We start from the raw sequence: 20,128 nt of genomic DNA on the forward strand, positions 1-20,128 counted from the left end.
GATAGTTGACGTCAGCAGAGATCCACCACATTCACTAAGCTAAAGAAAAACTCTCTTGCAAAGTGAGAATTCCCTTTCCTATGTGAGCATCCTATTTGGTTTTCGTAAATCAACCCTCAAGTGTCCAACTGTTAAATCTGTTCAGCATCACATAGTTACATAGTATTGGAGGTTGAATAAAGACACAGGCCCATCAAGATCAACCTTTGTGTGTCTGTGTGTGTACCCGAGTCCCTTTGTGACCTTGTTTTAAGTGTACCTGTACCCCTCTATGTTACTACCTTATGTATGCATAATGGCTTACCTGTTTTAAGAGCAAGCCCTTTATCTGAGATCTGCCTAACTTGCACATACATTACTTTGAAAAAGCCCTCATCGTTGTCAAAAAGCATCACCAGGAACCTCCCAAACATCAATTAAACATCCATAAGCAAAGAACAAATATAAGCTTGCTCAAGTGTAAAATTATTTCCCAACTGTTCTCAAATGTACATGTACTTTTACATATCATCATAAGTACAAGAACAGTTGGGATATATTTGTGTATAGTATTAATGATAACCCCACTCTTTGATCACTATGTGATTGCTATTCAATGTACATATGTTTATAAGGAACATGCCAATATTGTTAATTGTTTATGGATTTTAGGGCCCATTCACACCACCTCCGTGTGTTACTTGCATGATTCTATGCGATTATTGCACGGTAATGCACAACGTGACCTATGTTGCCCAGAAGAAGGGGCCCTGTGTGGCCCCGAAACGTTGGCTGTTTGACGCATGTGACGATTGAATAAAAAGTGCTTTACTTCTTGCACATATCGAGTGCTAGTGAATTCTATTATGAGCTGAGAGGGGAAGACTGCTCTTCCCTCTCACTGTTTACATGGAGCAGCAGGGTTACTTTTAACCCTGCCGCTCTGCTCCCTGCATCGGCGGCCAGTGAGGAGAGAGACTCAGAGGCCGGGGGAGGACGGAGTCCCGAGGATGGAGCCAGAGGAGAGAGGTAGGTGCGGGGGGAGGACAGACAGGCTGCAGACACATTACAAGCGATCGCGGCGACATCGCGGCGATCACTTGTAAACGGACAAGCGGCTTCCTCACACTACATTTAGTCCTGCCTTCCCAAAATGTAGAAAGCAACTTACCGCCCAGCGCCCCGAACTGCATGTTCCGGGCGTCAGGGGATTCCACACCGCTGCCGCCCCTCTGCTCCCCGCTTCCCCGAGGCAGGGCCTCCGTGGCCTTGTGGGGAATCCGGCCCTGACCATGTGGTGTGAAAAGGCCCTTAAAGCTTCTGAGAGATAGTTATTAACATAAGTGTATGCAAATCAGGCAGCTCTAAAAAACAAAAAACAAAACAAACAGAGGGCTTGACCTTGAAACGCAAAAGCCATACTGCAGGCTCGAGCCAGTGACTATGTGTTGCTGAATGGATTCAACAGTTGGATACTTGGTATCCAGCAGATAGAGATGGACTCTCCTTGGATGGTTTTTAAGCTACATGTGCTTTTTGCCTAAAACATTAGTCTATTTTTAATACACTTTTTATTGACAATATCACGCAATGCCAATGTGATTGCCATCTAATCTATTGTGTTGTGCAAGGATTTTCCCAGTTTAGAGAGAGTTGCAAGGCAGTGAATGTCATAGTTCAAGAGAACACTCAAATTCTGGAGGGAAGTGCTGTATTAGAACGATTGTATCTTTTCATCACTCGAGCACCTACACTTTGTGTTGCTGCTTTTACTAATTCTTGACATCCACAAATATTTTACTTAACAAATTGTAGGTACCAATCCACTGGTGGTTTTTAGTTATTAATTTACATAAAATGGAACCATTTTTTGGTTATAAGTTATATTGATTACTATCAAATAGCCTGTCTGATGCATGATATCATCTGCATCAGTCGATAAACTTGTTTATGTATGCAAGCTTGTTATTGGTCCCCTACATTTTTACATCATATTTGTTACAATGCCAAGAGAAAAAACAAGATTGTACAGACTGTATGAAATGAATGGTAAAGTTATGTCTGCTACACACTTCATCTCCAGAGGTCTCATATTCTAACTCATTACATTCAGTCACAAGGGACAGACTACATAAATTACCAGCAACGATGACTGGACTGCATTTGTTAAAGTTAAATATTAGCACTAGCTAACTAAATTCAGACCTATACTAAGACAAACAGGTAAGCTTTGGTGACCTCCTTAACTGGTTGAACAATCAGGTCTATGGCAGGCGCAAAGTACACATGTGCCCACACTTTAAAAAGTATTTAAAGCGATATTAAAGTCAACAGGATTTTAAAGTATTTCAAATGCTGATTAAATCACTTACAATTAGAGGTGCACCGAAATGGAAATTATAAAAAAGGAAACTAAACCGAAATGGAAAAAAAATGTCGGGCCGAAAACGAAAATGTTTTTTTTTTTAAACTTTTTCAAAAATGTTTAAATATTTTATTTTTATTTATTTTCTATAAACTTTTACATTTTTTTAAATATTTGTATTCTTTTATGCATTGTATTGTAAAATATTTAAAACAGGAGGGGGTGTAGATCACTCCCATACATTCATAATTGAGATTATAGTAAACATACTATGATCTCAATTATTTACAAACACTCAGCAATCACAGGAGGCTGAGCGAGCGGAGCGGGGAGGAGAGCTCTATCTGACAGCTGACTCCTCCCCCGCACCGCTGGCCGGCCTCCTGTGACAGCGATGGCTATCTTGCCCCCACACACCGCTCTATTCTGATGTGTGAGCAGGGCCGGTGCTAGACTATTTTGCGCCCTAGACAATACCAGCTGCTTGCACCCCCCAGCCCCCATCCCCAGCGTAACCCCAAAAAAAAAGGCACTTTAAAAAAGTAATCCCTAACTTCTGTAGATGATTGGACTGTGAAGTAATTAATTCTCAGGCATGGCACTCTAAACTGCTGGTAAAAACCTAACAAGTAGACAAAAACTGTATATGAGTTTATAAAAACATTATATTACTTTATAAACTAGATTAACTTATAGATATTACAAGATCACGTTACATTATACCAAAGGTTAAAACATCCAACCTTATGATAAATATTTGTGTTTCTAAAGCATATATTTAATCATTCCTAATTAATAATGCATTAAAAATGTATAATGTATTAAAAATGTATTATTTCCAAATAACAATGTACACACTTTAAGAATGGCATAATTTTGGTTTCTAAAACTAACACCTTCAACTAATAAAGCAAACACACAGAGCATATATTTAACAATATCTTATTTTTTTTCAGGATTAATACTTCATCTACCATGGAAAGGTTGGTCTGGGGTGTTCTGCTGGTAGGAAGCCTTGTGACCATCGTGCATTCTTGTCCCTTTCATTGTACTTGCCAAAACCTTTCGGAATCACTCAGCACACTGTGTGCCAATAAGGGACTCCTTTATGTCCCACCTAACATAGACCGGAGGACTGTGGAGCTACGGTTGGCCGACAACTTCATACGAGTGGTAGCACAAGAAGACTTTCTCAACATGACAGGTTTGGTGGACCTCACTCTCTCAAGAAACACAATCGATACCATTCAACCTTATGCCTTTGGTGACCTTGAGAGCCTTAGGTCTTTGCACTTGGATGGAAACCGTTTAACATCCATTCATGAGGAAGCTTTACGAGGAATGCTGAATCTCCAGCATCTTATTATCAACAATAACCAGCTTGTGACAATACCAGTGGCCACTTTTGATGATTTTATCCTTACTTTAGAGGACATGGACTTGTCATATAATAATTTGATTAGTGCCCCATGGGAGGATATTCAAAACATGGTTAGTTTGCATACTCTCAATCTTGACTATAATCTCATAGATTATATAATGGAAGGGACATTTTCTGAACTATACAAACTTTCCAGACTAGACATGACATCTAATAGGCTACACACACTACCTCCAGACCCTCTTTTTGTTCGTTCTCAAACTGGGGTGGTCAGCCCTACCCCTTACACATCTACAATAGTGCTTAATTTTGGTGGCAACCCATTTCACTGCAACTGTGAACTACTATGGTTACGGCGGCTGGTGAGAGAGGATGATATGGAAACATGTGCTTCCCCTCCACAATTAGCAGGACGTTATTTTTGGTCTATACCAGAGGAAGAGTTCACTTGTGAGCCCCCTCTTATCACTCGACATACACATCAACTCTGGGTACTTGAAGGGCAACGGGCAACACTCAAATGTCGGGCAATTGGAGACCCAGAGCCTGTTATACATTGGGTATCCCCAGATGATAAGATAATGCCAAACTCTTCTAGGACTGCTTCCTACCGAAATGGAACCTTGGATATACTTGTTACCACAATCAGGGATGATGGGGCCTATACCTGTATAGCAATTAATGCTGCTGGAGAATCAACTGCCCAAGCTGACCTCAAAATGATTCCTTTGCCTCATCGCAACAATGGGACAGCTAGTGTTCTAAGACAGGACCCTGGATCTTCTGACATCACTACTTCATCCAAGACAACATCCAATGCCACAGAGGAAAGAAAGACACCAGAAAATGCAGTAGTAGTGTCTGAAGTAACTTCTTCCTCTGCATTGGTACGGTGGTACATGAACAGATCAGCCTATGTAGTGTGGATGTACCAGGTCCAGTACAATTGCACAGCTGATGAGACATTGGTGTACAGGTAAGATGAGCCTAACAAAAACGTCATAACATAAATTATATCATTCATTATTGACTACCATTGAAAATTACATTTATAGATACAGTTTTTTCAAAGCGTATTTAAGCCAAAAAACTAAAATGTATTGCAGCTTACCAATCCTTAATTGTGGTAGCTGCAGTTATTTTTTAAGGCTTTTTTCCCCCTTTATTTTCACCAGGCAATCCAGCCAGCACAACACTTCCTGTCTTAGTGTGGCTCCACTCTATGGAGGAGCAACAGAGTCACCCTTGGACAGCAGCACTGTCAACCAGTGCTGCAACGAACACCCGCCGCAGAATGCCATTTTGACAGATGCCAGCAACTTATAAACAATTGGGCGGAGCTAGCAGTGACAGCAAACTCCTTCCAACTGTTTACAGTTGTAACAAGTGAGCCATGATTGGGCAGAGTCATCATGACTTTGCCCAATCATGGCTCTCACAGTTCGCTGTGCCCTGATTGGGCAAAGTCTTGCACCTGACCTTTGGTCAGGTGCAAGGCTTTAGGCAATCAGGGCTCTCCAATGCACACAGTGCATTGCACGGCATTCAGCGGGCGTGTTCAGCCCACCAAACGCCCTGATAGTTCGTGTGTTCAGCAAACACACACACCAGAGATGTTCGTGTCAAACTTACGATCAGCTCAAACATTGAGCCCAACCCTATTTCACATAACACACATGCAAAATAAGTAATAACCACCACTATGTATTTTACACTTTTACAAAATAAAAAAAAGAGAGAGAAATAAATAGCAGAACATTTCAAGTTTTATTCAAACTAGCCTTAAATAAAGTTTACTACAATACATTAAATGATCACAATGCATTCACAAAACTGTACCTGTCTATGAGGAAATTAATTGATTGAAAAGATAATTAAAACAAACTTAAGGGCTTGTTCACACCAAATCCGGACCAGAGCTAGATGAGTTTCTGCATTTGCAGTGCAGTGCACTTTGAAGTGTTCCAGGCCTTTTTTTTTTTAACCTACAATGGGTTTTCAGGTGTAGTCCAGTGCGTTCCAGAGTGTTATGTCTATAGCCTCTGGGATCCCTTTGCATGCATTTTGGTGCGTTCCAGAGCATAAAAAATAGGGCATGCAGCAGTTTTTCCACATGCACTGGAACTGAACGCTGTGGTGTGAACTAGAGCCCGAAATACCATTGGAATACATTGGCTACATTTTTGATGCACTCTTAAACTGCTCTGCTCTGCACTTGGTGTGAACAAGCCCTGAGGCTTCATTCACACTTGCCATTTGCGTTTTTATGCAGAGATCTGTCTGCAAAATCTGTCAGGCTAGATGCTTTGTTTATGCTTCTAGATGATTAAAATGACACGCATTACACAAATATGTTTAGATGCATCTGTCCTTTGTGCATTGAAACAGTCCACTGAAGTAGCCAATGAGATTTTAGCCAATAATATCGTCTTGCGTTTACATGTGTTTTGGTGTGTTTACAAGTTGAAATCAATTCCTGGACACACCTGACTTCTATTTTTTCTAAACACAGCTAAACTGACTGCAGATAAAAGCATCTAAACGCAAGGTGTGAATAGATCCATTGTATATCGTTAGATCTATATACTGTATATGCATTTAGAAAATGCATTTTAAACCCATATAAACACATCTAATCACACCTAGTGTGAATGTAGCCTAAATCTTTGAATCAATCAGGGAACAAATGTTACTTATAGCAGGATATCCTTTGCTAGACTAATGGAGAATCTGCACATGAGCAGCATCAGCATGGCAAAAATTATACAATAGCTCAGCAAAACACTCCTGTGGCCATGCGTCAATTTTTTGTGACAGCTGCGCACTCAACGCATTGCAAATGCTCTGCATTTAGTGACTGTGACTTAAACATGCATTCTTTAGATGAAAGAACCACATGTGTGAAAGTCACACATGGAGTGTGTCAAATTGTATGAGGGGAATTTATCAAAACTGGAGCAGCTGTACATGGCAACCAATCAGCTTCTCTCTTTCGTTGTCATAACTGAACAAACCGAAGAGAGATGCTGATTGGTTACTATACACAGTTGCTCCAGTTTTGACAAATTATCCCTATGTATATTGCAAATAATGTTTACTTAATAGAGACATCAGGGAAACCCGAGTGCAAGTATTTGTGACTTGCAAGCATGGATGCTTCTAGTGCTTCTTACAGTGAAGGTTGTTCAAACAATGTTGCATAGCAATTGTGCATCAACTGCAATGGAGCAGTGACCTATGACTGCATCAATCAACTTACCAACTTGTTCACAGCAGGCATCTTGACTAAAACACTGGCAGTTGTATATACAGTACATAAGGTTAAGCATTCAGTTGAACATACAAATTAGTGACCAATTGGCTGTGACAGGTTTAATGATTTTAGGGCTTGACAAGCAGATTAGGTGAATGGGGGCCTTTTTGAGCTCAAAACTGGAAGCATAGTCTAGTGATATACTATAACAGGCCTGTTTTACATATTGAAGCTGTTTCCTCCACAGACTGTGTTGTAGCTATGTATAAAAAGTATGACATTCCCTACAAATCACACTATATAATAATGCCTTGGTTATTTACTTGCAACTCCACTGGCAATATTCGTATTAATCCATTGCTAATACAGGTGTATATTAAGTGTAGAATTTGATAGCCATATATTATATTCAACTAGGAACACTCTCTCTGGAAATAACATGCTCCAAAAAACACCAGTGCTTGAAGAAGAACTCCAGGCAAAACGTTTACTAACCCTTGCAGTTATGGTACCCCATTACTGCAAGGGTTAACTGCTTGTTTTTGTCTAGGTGCTAAAATAGAAAAAGTTATACCCCCTGACCCTTGGAGCCGGTCGGGTGAGTCTAACTGTTTTATTTTAGCACTTAGACAAAAATTAGCAGTTAACCCTTGCAGTGCGGGAGTAGCCCCACTGCAAGGATTAATTAATGTTTTGCCCCCTGTTCTTCTTTAACCACTTAAAGACCAGATGTTTACACCCCCTTCTGGCCAATTTTTCAGTATTTAGTGCTGCGGTACTTTGACTGACATTTATTCGGTCATGCAATGCTGTACTGAAATGAATTTTATAAAAAATTTTGGGGACAGATAGAGCTTTTGTTTGGTGGTATATTGTCACAACTGGGTTATTTTTTTTATTTATTCTATTAAGTAAAAATTACAGAAAATTTTGAATTTTTTTAAACATTATATTATAATACAATTATTAATACCCAATTTTGTGGTAAAATATAAAAGATGGGGTCACGCCGTTTGAATAGACACCAAACATGTCAAGCCTTAAAATTGCACGCACCCGCAAGATCTAAAAAAACTACCATTCCCAAAATTGGCCATAGGCGATGCTTTAAAAGCTTTTACCACTCATTGGTTTAGTGTTATCAGTGAATAATGGTCCTAGAATTATTGTTCATGCTCTCACGTTCATTGTGATATGTAACATGAGTGGCGTAATGGGCACAATCATCGTTTTCACACGTATGTGCACCCGACGCATGTTTGGGCGTGTGTATGTAAGGTGGGGTCTTTAAAAAAAAAAAAAAAATCTTTTTTATGTGACTTCAATTTTTTTAAACTTTTGTTTCCACTTAACTTTATTGTCATCACATAGGGGGATAAGAAGCTCCCTATGTGATAGCAAAGAGGATGTGACAGGTCCTCTTTATGGAGACATCAGGGGTCTTCCTAATGTCACCTTGGGACCCCCAAAGAAGCTGATGAAGCATAGATCTGCTTCATCAGCTTCTCTCCAGCTTCTGAACCCAGAAAGTGACAGCAGGATGCGTAAGTGATGTAATATGCATTATACATTAATACATCACTTCCTACATTCTGACACCAGAGAAAATATTAGAGGGAGTTCGCGTGCTGACCTCCCTCTGATTCCCTGTCACAGAGCCGCCGTGCTGGTCCTGGTCCCACATCAGGCACAGTGGAGCTCAGAACCAACGCTGCGGAGGTGCCGACCGACATCTCATACAAGCGATCCGGCGGCTCTATGACCACCGGACCGTTGTATGTAAACAGGCATTGGTGCCTGTTTTAAATTTTGACAGTTTCCTGAGTGGGCGGGGCTAACAGGCCATTTTAGACCCCCTGTTACATTCGAGAAGCTACCGGCCGACTAGTATACAATTGCTTATAAGCCATCCTGTAATAATGTAATCAAAATTACCTCATTCAATTTGTTTTTTTTTTATTATTTCAAATTCTTCTTCCTTGTGACTATTGGAGGAAATATATATTTTTTTATTTGGGTGGGGGGAATACAATTTCCTGCTCATGGGAATGCCTTACTGCCTTTCTATCAGTTTCTTGTTATAATTCCCGGGCTGATCAGGTCACTATACCAGGCAGACCTTCCCACTTATTTTTAAAGAGGTAGGAAGTAAAAACATACATGTACAAGTTTTAACAAATCAGCAGCACATAAGACTCCACAGTTTGCCAACATTCTTACAATTTGTAGTAAACTGGAGTGGATCTCCCCATTGTGAATGCATTCATAAACGCTAGTAAAGGCTAAGAAATATAATTATTTTAATAATAATAATAGTGATTCAAGAAACAGGCCAATGTATTTAGTGATCTCTTTTGCTGGTTATAACTTCAGTAAAAGGGAAAACTAAGGTCAACTTACAGCATTTGTCCTAATGTAATTTCTATTAAATGCACATTTGTTTTTATATATGCAAGCATGAATAATTCAAAGAATAGTTAAAATCCCATTGGCATACATACAGGTGAAACTCGAATAATTAGAATATCGTGCAAAAGTAATTGCAGTAAGTTCTGCAAAAGGGGCCCAAACCAAGTACTGAGTACATATGCATGCTTGTACTTTTCAGAGGTCCGATATTGTTCTATGTACAATCCTTGTTTTATTGATTGCATGTAATAATCTACTTTTTTGAGGTTGTGGATTTGGGGTTCTTGGGGTTTTCATGAGCTGTAAGCCATAATCATCACAATTATGACAAATCACGGCTTGAACTATCTTGCTTTGCATGTAATGAGTCTATCTCATATATTAGTTTCACCTTTTAAGTTGCATTAGTGAAATAAATGAACTTTGCACGATATTCTAATTATTCGAGTTTCACCTGTATTTTCAATGGGTAATTTTATCTTTGTACAGTTTATGTATACATCTATATATGGATATAGACATATCTAAGATACTGATATTGTTTTGTTTACGTGTGCACAAGGGTCCTAAGAGGAAAAGAGGAGTCATATACTTGAGTTTATGGGAAAGGCCAAATATCAATATGGCAGTAACAGCTAATTCCCTAAAAAATATAAAATTATGTGGCCCCATATACTTTTTTGTATAGTGATGAAATTAACCAATTACAGCTAATAAGGATTAGGAGCAAAACAAAAAAATATACAATACAGTACTGTGAATTTATTTCTGTTAGTGGCCGAGAGCTATATGGTCGCAACGGATATTAAGTCTCTTAAGATCTATTTTAAATTATGATTAATCCTTTTGGTACAACTGGGAAAAAAAAAAAAGAGTTCTTCAAGATTTTAATACAAAGAAGTGACAGACTACAGTGTTTTAGCAGGAAGCCAACAAATCCTTGTTCATTACCGTAAATTATGTAAGGGTAGCTTAATGGCAGCAGTTTACTGTTGAAGCAGTCGAAATGTACTTATTTCATCACGTGGAAGATAAATGACACAGCATATACCAACCCTCCTGTTAACTGATCAAACAGTCTGTCTTATAATTGTATTCTTTATAATGAAATATTGTTTAATTTTTTACAGGATTCTGCCTTCCACAACCAAGAACTTTGCCTTGAAGCACTTAGTATCAGGGGTAGATTATGACCTTTGCATCTTGGCCATTTTTTATGACGTTGCAACCTCCTTGGCTGCTACTAAGTCCTTAGGATGTGTCCAGTTCTCCACAGCAGAGGCATACCCAGACTGCCAGTCACTGCATGCTCATTTCTTGGGAGGCACTTTAACAATTATAATTGGAGGAGTCATCGTGGTTACACTGTTGGTTTTTACTGTTGTTATGATGGTCAAATACAAGGTGTGCTGTATTGCTCGTTCAGACATTCCAAAAGTTACTAATGTATACTCACAGACCAGTGGAAGCCAGATTATGCCCAATGGCATGCTTTTGCAATGCAGACTAAACAATGAGTCAGCCAAAGCCAGTTGTTCTCAAGTGGTGTATAAAGAAGATACTGGAAGGGTTATACATGGAGTCAAGCCTCAACGTAGAAAGTCTAGACACAGAGACGCACTTGAGAAACAAGAGGACAAAACTAATAAAGCTTCAGATTTTGAGGGACTAAATTCAGGGTCAAACCCTAAGGCTGGATTTGTTGTTCACAAAACCAAACGTAGCTGTTCTGTAGACATGGGAGAGATGGCAACCACCACCTGTTACACCTATGCCAAACATCTAAGCATCATATGGACAAAGAGAAGTCAGTCTGTCCATGGCATGCTTTCACATTGCGGGGCTGAGGTACCCAAGGGAAAACCAGTTTTATTTACTGGTTCAGATGAGCTTGAAGAAAGTGTAGTGTAGATAATGCCAATGTTCCAGTGTTACAGCCAACCTTTCCATGGCATTGCTGTAAGGATTCAATTTGCTGAAGCAGTACAGAAAAATCCACTGTAGAATTCTTCATAAATGAGCCATGATCAAGCACTGTTTCCTTAGCAGTAAAAGGGAAAGAATAGTATTCATTTTTTTGGTATTAAATCTGGTTGATAGTGTAACTGCCTGGATCTTGCCACACACCTGATGGAAACATTTCACCAATCCTAAAAGGAATATTTTTGATGTGGTTGAAGTTTGCGATATTTTCACTGGATGATGGCTCCTTTTGATATTCCACTTGAATGGATACAGATAATCACCTGACTACAGGAGTGTGTTCTTAAGAATGTATATAGTTTGGAGCCCAAACCAATAAATTGCCCATCAGGTGGTTACAAACAAGTGAGTATGTAAACACCCTTAAGCAAAGTCAAATTTGAAAACAGGAAAATAAAAACTTAAACAAGGAAAAGTTAAGATCTGTGAAAATCACATTTTCATGCACATCATAAGGTGCCACTGCCTTCTCAGTACAAAAATATGGATGTAAAAATATCAGGTTGGGGCACAAGCCAAGGACAAGATTTTAATTGATATTACTTGAAGGAAATACTTTTATCAATCATATAACTAGCACAAAACCACATCAATTCTGATTATTTTAAAGACTGTGTGTGTGTGTGTGTGTGTGTGTGTGTGTGTGTGTGTGTGTGTGTGTGTGTGTGTGTGTGTGTGTGTGTGTAGAGCCTCTGATTTTGCCATTAAATACTCTGCTTCATTCCTGATTTACATGCAAGTCTACCCTTTTCATAGATGCAAATATACCACACAGCAAGTTATAATGACTGCAGCACTTTAAGGTTTAAGTTCTCACAAAAGTTAAATATATAAACATCTCCACTCATTGGATTTTTTTATATAATTTGCCAATAAAATAAAATGACAGAAAAAGTGGTGTCTTGATCTTGAATAAGAAAACAGAAAAGTGCAAGCTCTTGAACAGCTAAAGACAACATGGTTGGGGAGAAGGACTTTGGTAATGTCAATAATGACTTCTGCTTGTGTTGATGTTGAGTTATGGCAGTTAGTATCCACTTGCATATGTTTTGCATAGCACAGCAATCCACAACTTGTCACTTACCTAAATATTTATGGTATGCAGTATAAGCTCAAATTTGAAAAAAGAGCAGCTATAGTATTTTTGTTGATAATCTACCAGGATCAAATGGAATTTTGGGTTATCAATGTTGTGGGGCAGGTTTAATGTAGAATGATTTATCAAGAGTAGACATTTTCAAACCATTAACAATTTACATATTCCAGCATTCCATTGCAACACAAGTTTACCAATCTTTTGGGACTATTCCACATAGCATTTACTACTATGCATTTTAGTGGCCTATGTAATTAAATGGTACCCTTGTCTGGACCTATTAAATACACCTCAAGACCGTGTCTATGAGCTATATTTATATATAGACACAATTAGACTGATTCACTGAAGGATTTGAGATGTTCATATACACCTAAATGTTTGAAGATTCACTTCATAAATTCAATCACGTGAAAAGCAGATCCCTGTTTACTTATTTCATTTGCACATGATTGGATGATTGAAGTGAATATTCACACAATTTATTGTGTGAACATTCTTAAATCCTTTAGCCTCAATGTGTTTTACACTGAAAGCGCAACTGCTGAAGTGTCACACCTATAACTGAATAGTGCATGGCCAACAAAACAAGCAACAATGTTTTCGAAGGTGGCAAGAATCAAAATCACGACTGGTTGAAAGTGAACTCACATTGAAAAATAGCTTTCCTGTGCAGTGTTGTTCTCCAATTGTTTTGTGAGTGGACAGTTCTGGGATATTATACTGCAGTGAACAGAAAATATGTCTTCTGCAGTCAACCCAAAAAAACACAAAGTATAGAGTACTACAGCCATCATTCCGGAGTTGCAGAAGATATTCTGAATTATATTTAGGGATGCACCAATACAGTTTTTTCGGTATAGAGTACGAGTACCGATATTTATATTTCGGTACTCGCTGATACCATGTACCGATACTGGTACTTCCACTAGCATGGAGCCGGCTTCCCGGACAATTAGGAAGCCGGGCAGTGGGTAATGACTTGCTGCCCAGCTTCTTAATTACTGGGGAAGCCAAACACATGCTGTTTGGCCAGCTCGATGCTGATTGGTCGGGAAGCCGACTTCCGGGCCAATCAGCATCTAGCTGGCCAAACAGCATGGAGCAGGCTTCCCGGGCCAATCAGGAAGCCTGGTCGGCGAGTAATTACCCGGCTCCATGTTCCCTCGCGGCACTGCCGGTCAGAGGGAAGTTACGGTACCGGAGGTAACTATTGGAGCATTTACTGCAATGCATGTAAGTATTGGAGCAAATACTTAGTATCTGCACTAACACCAATACTAGTATTGGTATCGGGGCATCCCTAATTAAATTAAAACACAAATATTGATTGTTTCTGTTTTTGGTTAACAAATGTAATTCCAGGTTTCATGCATATCTAGGAACAGAAAAACAATTTTTTTGGGAAATTAGATTGTTTTACTTGTTTTTTTTTTTGGTAGACAAATAAAAATAAGCAAGCACTCAATATTTATACTAATGGAAATTAAGTCATCATTTAATTCACAGAAACTGTAATTCACTTAAAGCTAAAATGTAATATTGTTACACAAATATCAAAACGCATTCACGGGCAGCTGTCGGTATGGTGAACTGGGTATTTCTAGGCAGACTGCATTTGCATGCAGACTTCCTTAGGTAAGGCAAACATGTGATCCTGAGCCTCCACGACTGAAGAACTGAAATCCAGTGAATGAAAGGGTGGGTCAGAGAGAGTAATGCTAGGGAGTAAAGGCCTGGATGATGATAAAAATGCTCCAGCCAGAAAATAAAGCAGGCTCTATTTGATTTGTTGCAGCTTTTTTGCAGACTGTTAGAAGATCACTGTGTGCAGACTGACGGTAATGCTGGGGTTCAGCTTTAATAGCACATTTTACAGAATAGCAATTGTGACATTAGCAGAGACAAAACAGTTTTGAAAAAAGTGTTGAAAAAAAGTAATGTTTGGGATAGGGTATAGTGAGTGAGGAAAAAATGGTAGGCTAAGTCCTACACAATTTTTTCAGAGTCACATTAATGATCACAGCAGGGCTGCCATCTTTGGGGCCCCTTACACAGCTTTAGGCCAGGGCCCCCTGCCCCCCCTTCACCAACACACCATAGGCCTATCCACTGAGTCCACCCGCTGACCCTCCCACCGGGTCCTTCAGTGCACCCACTTTTATTTTAACACTCTTACAACTTAATATATAACATCGAAACGTGTATTACAAGTCATCAGTGCATTCATTATTTAAGAGTAAGGAAATATATTTTGGCCAAAAAATACGTCAAGCAGGACCCTACACTAACTGCACTCCCTTTTCACTTACACTAACTGCTAGGGCTGCAACAACTAATCGATAATAAACGATGAGAATAGTTGGCAACTATTCTCATTATCGGTTAGTTGTGGGGGGGAGAGAGAGAGAGACTAATCGATTATGAAAATAATCATTAGCTGCAGCCCTACTAACTGCACTAACTATTTACTAACTGCCCCTCATAGTTACATAGTTAGTCAGGTTAAAAAAAGACACAAGTCCATCGAGTTCAACTTATAGAGATAAGAAAAAAACAAAAACAGAACGCTATGCCCACAATTACCCACTGTTGAGCCAGAGGAAGCAAAAACAAACCCCCCTCATCCATCTACTAGCACATCTAAGGAAAAAAAAAAAACTGGGCCCAGGTGGGCTAAGTAGGCTGTAGACATGTGCGACGGCAAAACATTTGTTTAGTTTCGTTTTGATTCGGATTTTGCGTTATTTTGTTTTTCAGGATTCGGGTCCGAAAGTCAATTCGTTTCGGGATTCGGACGAAATACGCTAGCAGTAGTCTGTTTGCTGCAATGAAAATTTGTACAGACTACCGCTAACAAATTTCATCCGAAATTTCGTTTGTGGAAATTCGGATTCGTTTTCATTCGTCACTTCTGTTATTCGGAAATTCTCTCAGGTGGGCTGCAGGCACTTTGCGTGCTCTAAGGTGGGCTGCAGTCACTGTGTGGGCTCTCAGGTGAGCTGCAGGCTTTGTGTGGGCATTGCGCTGGCTCTAGAGTGGACTGTAGGCTCTGTGCGGGCTCTCAGGTCGACTGCAGGCTCTGTACGGGCTGTGTACAGGCTCTCAGGTGGACTGTGGGCTCTGTGCAGGCACTGTGCGTGGTCTCTCAGGTGGACTGTGGGCTCTGTGCAGGCACTGTGTGTGGGCTCTCAGGTGGGTCGCTGGCTCTGCACGGGCTGTCAGAAGGACTGCAGGCTCTGTGTGAGCTCTCCGGTGGACTGCAGGCTCTGTGCGGTATGTGTGTGGGCTCTCAGGTGGACTGCAGGCTCTGTGCAGGCTCTCAGATGGACTGCGGGCACTGTGCAGGCTTTGTGTAGGCTCTCAGGTGGCCTAAGGGCTCTGTGTGTGGGCTCTCAGGTGGACCGCGGGCTGTGTGAGGGCACTGTACTGGCTCTCAGGTGGACTGTGGGCTCTGTGGAGGCACTGTGTGTAGGCTCTCAAGTGGACTGTGGGCTCTGTGCAGGCTCTCAGGTGGACTGCAGGCTCTGTGTGGGCTGTGGGCTTTGTGTAGGCTATCAGGTGGTCTGCAGGCTCTGTGCGGGCTCTCACGTGGACTGAGAGCTCTGTGTGTGTGGGCACTCAGGTGGACTGCGGGCTCTGTATGGGCACTGTACTGGCTCTCAGGTGGACTGCGGGTTCTGTGCGGGCACTGTATGTGGGCTGCCCGGGCCCCTCACATGTGTATCAGCCATACCCCCCTGATGGCGGCCCTGGATCACAGTAAGATAGAGAAGCTCATAGATATTAGGACAGAAACTAAGCTAAATGCAGTCACACAGAATAGAGAGGACATACAGAAACTTATGAAAATATGTCAGTGTAAGATGTTGAAGATGATGCTTTTGTACCAATATCTATCAACTCCAAGGTCTCCACCTGCTTATAATGATCCTAGTAAAACTGGAATAGTCATAGGTGTGTACTCGTGGGAGGAAAACCAGCAGTTTACTGTCTTAGTGTCAGCAAGCCAGCAGCTTAGTGTCTGCAATATCTGATTCTCTATGGGGTGCCCTAGCAGATGAAAATACCAGCGGGCTCAGATATGGAAATAGCAAACAGAACTTGTCTTGATCACTACTGGTTAGTGAACAGATGCCCATCAAAGTAATGACCAAATATTAGGCCAGGGTCAGCGAACAAAGAAGCTATGTACAGTATTTGCATATCTGAGCATCTGACATTTGGAGAGCCTGTAATGGGAATCATAAATGGTATTAAAGCACCTTGAAGAGTTTTGTCTGGTGAGATTGTCTGTAGCTTCACCACAGATATCAGATCATTGCAAGCTACAGTAGAATATGGCCAGATCGGATGGGCTTAACTCAGGGGTGTCCAAAAATTTTTCAAAAGAGCCAGATTTGATGGAGTGAACATACGTGAGGGCTGACCATTTTGCCTGACATTCTTTGAACCATTAAAATTAAATGCAAATTAACTATTTTATGCAAAGTTTTTTGCAAACTTGCCTACACTAATGTGAAGGGTGAAACTGAGATCTGGGCTGCAGCACATAGGCTAGGTCTGGTTCAAAGGCAGTGGTTTTAATGTGCAAAATGTCACGCATGGGAGAGTCACTTCGTCTTATCCTCACACAGTTCTTGGTAAAGTTCATAGCAGAGAATGTCTTCTCACACAAATAAGTTGAGCCAAACAAGTTCAGCATTTTCTCAGCCAATGTTTGAATCTCATGAAACCGGCTCTTATCCAGTTGACGGTAAAAGTTCACAAGAGAGAGCTGTTGGTGACGACTGCGTAACTCACTGTCACAATGCAGCTCAATGAGCTCCAGCTCCAGCTGATCTGGAACATCATCGGGGTCAACAGAGAATGGAGAGGAGAAAAGGCTGATCTCCTTTTCAATAGCTGCAAAATCTTGAAAAACGCCGTTTAAACTCCCCAGCCAGAGATGCGATGTCTGCTGCATACCTGCTCATTTGCGCACTAATATTGTCCTGTGGAAAACTGTTCATTATTTCCTGCAACACTGAAAAATGTATGGTATTGGGCTGTGTTTGTGACAACTGCCTTAGGAAAAGTTGCAGCTTTGTTCCAAACGATTTGAGGTGTGAATAAAGCTGGTTCACCGCTGTATCTTTTCCCTGAAGACTCGTGTTCAGTACATTCAGATGCTTTGTTATGTCAACTAGAAACTTCAAATCAGCAAGCCAAATAGGATCAGATAGTTCTCGCATCGGTTGTTCTCGCATCTGTTGTCCCTTTGTTTCCAAGAATTCTCAGATTTCCTTTCTGAGAGAGTAGAAACGCTGCAGTGCAGACCCCTGACTGAGCCATCTTACATCGTTGTGATATAAAACATCTTCGTATTCAGCCTGGATGTCCAGTAGAAATTGTTTATACTGGCGGTGGCACAGGGCTTTAGAGCGGATACAATTAATAGTCTTTAGCACTGGTTTCATAACATGATCATATTTGAGATGTGTAGCACAGAAAACTTGTTGATGAATGATACAATGGAGTTTAATGGGTTTGCCTCCTTCTTCGATCACCTTGTTACAGATTAGGGTTGATAATCCACTTCGTTCACCAGCCATGGCAGGTGCCCCATCAGTAATAATCCCAGTAATTTTGTTCCAGGGCAGTTTCATGTCATTTATGGTGGAACTAACAGAAACAAATAAATCTTTTCCTCTTGTTTGGTCCGTAAGGCTCTGGAGGTCATGTAGCTCTTCAGTCACATTCATTTCATCGTCCACCCCTCTCATAAAAATCAGCAACTGAGCTGTGTAAGATAGGTCCGTGCTTTCATCACAGGCTATTGAAAAGAAGTCAAAATTCTCTCCTTTGGACGTCAACTGTCTCTTAATATTTGATGAAATATCTTCAATTCTCAGTGCTACAGTGTTACGAGCCAGGCAAATGTTGGCAAACTCTTGCTTCTTCTCGGGACAGATATTCTCAACCATTTCCATAACGCATTCTTGATAAATTCACCCTCAGCAAAATATTTGCAATTTTTTGCAATTAACGTTGCCACCTCATAGCTCACCCTTGTGGCATTTTCATTTGACTCACAAGCTCGCTGTTGTAACATTAAAACAGCTTCAAGTTGCTTCACTTTTTCATTGCGGTCGCACACTGTTAGCTTGTCGTATGTGCTATGTCTCGACTGGTAGTGTCTATTGACATTAAATTCCTTATAAACAGCCACAGTCTCTTGGCATATCAGACAAACACAGTGATTCCGTATTTCAGTGAAGAAATATTCCACTTTCCACCTGTCCTGGAAGGGGCGGCCCTCACTGTCAACTTTCCTTCTCTTATTTACAGTCGCCATTTTAGAAATTGTCCAGAAGGGGAAGGGATCATGTGAGTGCAGTGCCAGAGGTTTTGGTCTAAGTGTGTTCTCCCAAGCCCTAATTATACTAAGTGTGTTCGCCCGAGCACTAATACACTGCCCAACAAGAATTCACCAGAGATCTCTTCCAAACGAAGTTACGCTGTAGTGTACAGTGCTCAATGCTGGTGGGCCACAAGTGAGGTGTAGTGCCTGGAGGCTGTTAGCCTCATGTAATAAACTTTAATCTTTTTTACTTTTCGCCCTTTCCGCCCTTGTGGACTTTTGTCTATTGTCCCCTGTCCTGAATAAAGATGGCAAGTGCAGGTTCTCTTCAGTTGCAGCAAAGATTACTTGCCTGCCCTTGTGGCTGTGTGTGGTGAAGACACAGCGCAGGGAGAAGGAACGCACCAAATCCTGCAACGTCCGAGAGATCACGAGAACGCTGACTGAGGACGTGCAGTTCCGCGGCGTTGAGAGATCCAGAGATCCCAGGGGTCCTGAGCGGTGCTCAAGGATTCACTGGGGGCCACAACAGATACATTTTTCCAAATTACCTGTGGGGCTGTATTAAACCGGAACATGGGCTGCAATTGGCCCGTGGGCCGGACTTTGGACATGACTGAAGACTGCATTTCACCTCTGCTCTTAAAATGTACTAAGAACTACATCAGCAAAAAATCAGCACTGGAACATTAATAAAATAAACACTGTTGCTACAGATGGTAAAAACAAAACAGTATAAATCACAATTATTAGCTCTGCTAAAATTAAAGTTCTGATAGTATACACAAAATTGAACAATAAAATGACTACATGGTTTATTGTCAAACCCATGGTTTATATTTTTTATTATAATTGCATCTTACAAAGTGATTCTCTCAACACTGTAAAAAGTTTTGCTTACTGCTATCACTCAAATGTATCTAAGCACTCATTCACACTGAACATTTTGTAGCGCTTTTTCTGCTAAAATAAATTCCTATTCATTTCTATGGCCATGTTCACATCTGAACGTCATGTGGCTTGTATTACAACACCCGTCGCTTGAAGAAAGTAGATGAGCTTCTTTTTGCTGAGCTGCTTAAAAACACCATCTGCTCATTAAAACATGAGACGAGTAAAAACTTGCAAAAAATGTGATACACAAAACGCGCATGTCACTTAGGTGAGAATGCAGGCTAACTCAGGACTAAAGACAAGGGCACCAAAATCATTGCACAGGCCACAAAACGTTCAAACTATGTTGTTCATACACGGACATTACAACTTCAAAAACCGATCCCCTAAAGACCCTGCAGTTCATTTCAGCAATAGCAATCTAT

The 20,128-nt window shown here is 40.6% G+C and overlaps 2 protein-coding genes across 3 annotated transcripts in view; one reads left to right on the forward strand and one right to left on the reverse strand.

Moving 5' to 3' along the window:
• The window catches only part of LOC108797817 (leucine-rich repeat and fibronectin type-III domain-containing protein 4-like), a 14,809-nt gene extending 3,434 nt beyond the window's left edge, over window positions 1–11,375 (forward strand). Inside the window, exons 2-3 of one of the 2 annotated variants that reach the window (XM_018569493.1) lie at window positions 3,310–4,701; window positions 10,518–11,375. In XM_018569493.1, coding sequence (XP_018424995.1) covers window positions 3,320–4,701; window positions 10,518–11,298 — 2,163 coding nt within the window. In that variant the 5' untranslated portion in view covers window positions 3,310–3,319 and the 3' untranslated portion in view covers window positions 11,299–11,375. Of the gene's footprint in view, window positions 1–3,300; window positions 4,702–10,517 lie in introns of both variants that reach the window. The other variant, XM_018569494.1, reaches the window with a different exon arrangement.
• The window catches only part of LOC108797816 (pyruvate carboxylase, mitochondrial-like), a 433,030-nt gene that overhangs the window by 79,026 nt on the left and 333,876 nt on the right, over window positions 1–20,128 (reverse strand). The gene's annotated exons all lie outside the window — the stretch shown is intronic.

This window comes from Nanorana parkeri, unplaced genomic scaffold (assembly GCF_000935625.1).
Source record: "Nanorana parkeri isolate BGI_ZX_2015 unplaced genomic scaffold, ASM93562v1 scaffold1343, whole genome shotgun sequence".
Taxonomy (NCBI): domain Eukaryota; kingdom Metazoa; phylum Chordata; class Amphibia; order Anura; family Dicroglossidae; genus Nanorana; species Nanorana parkeri.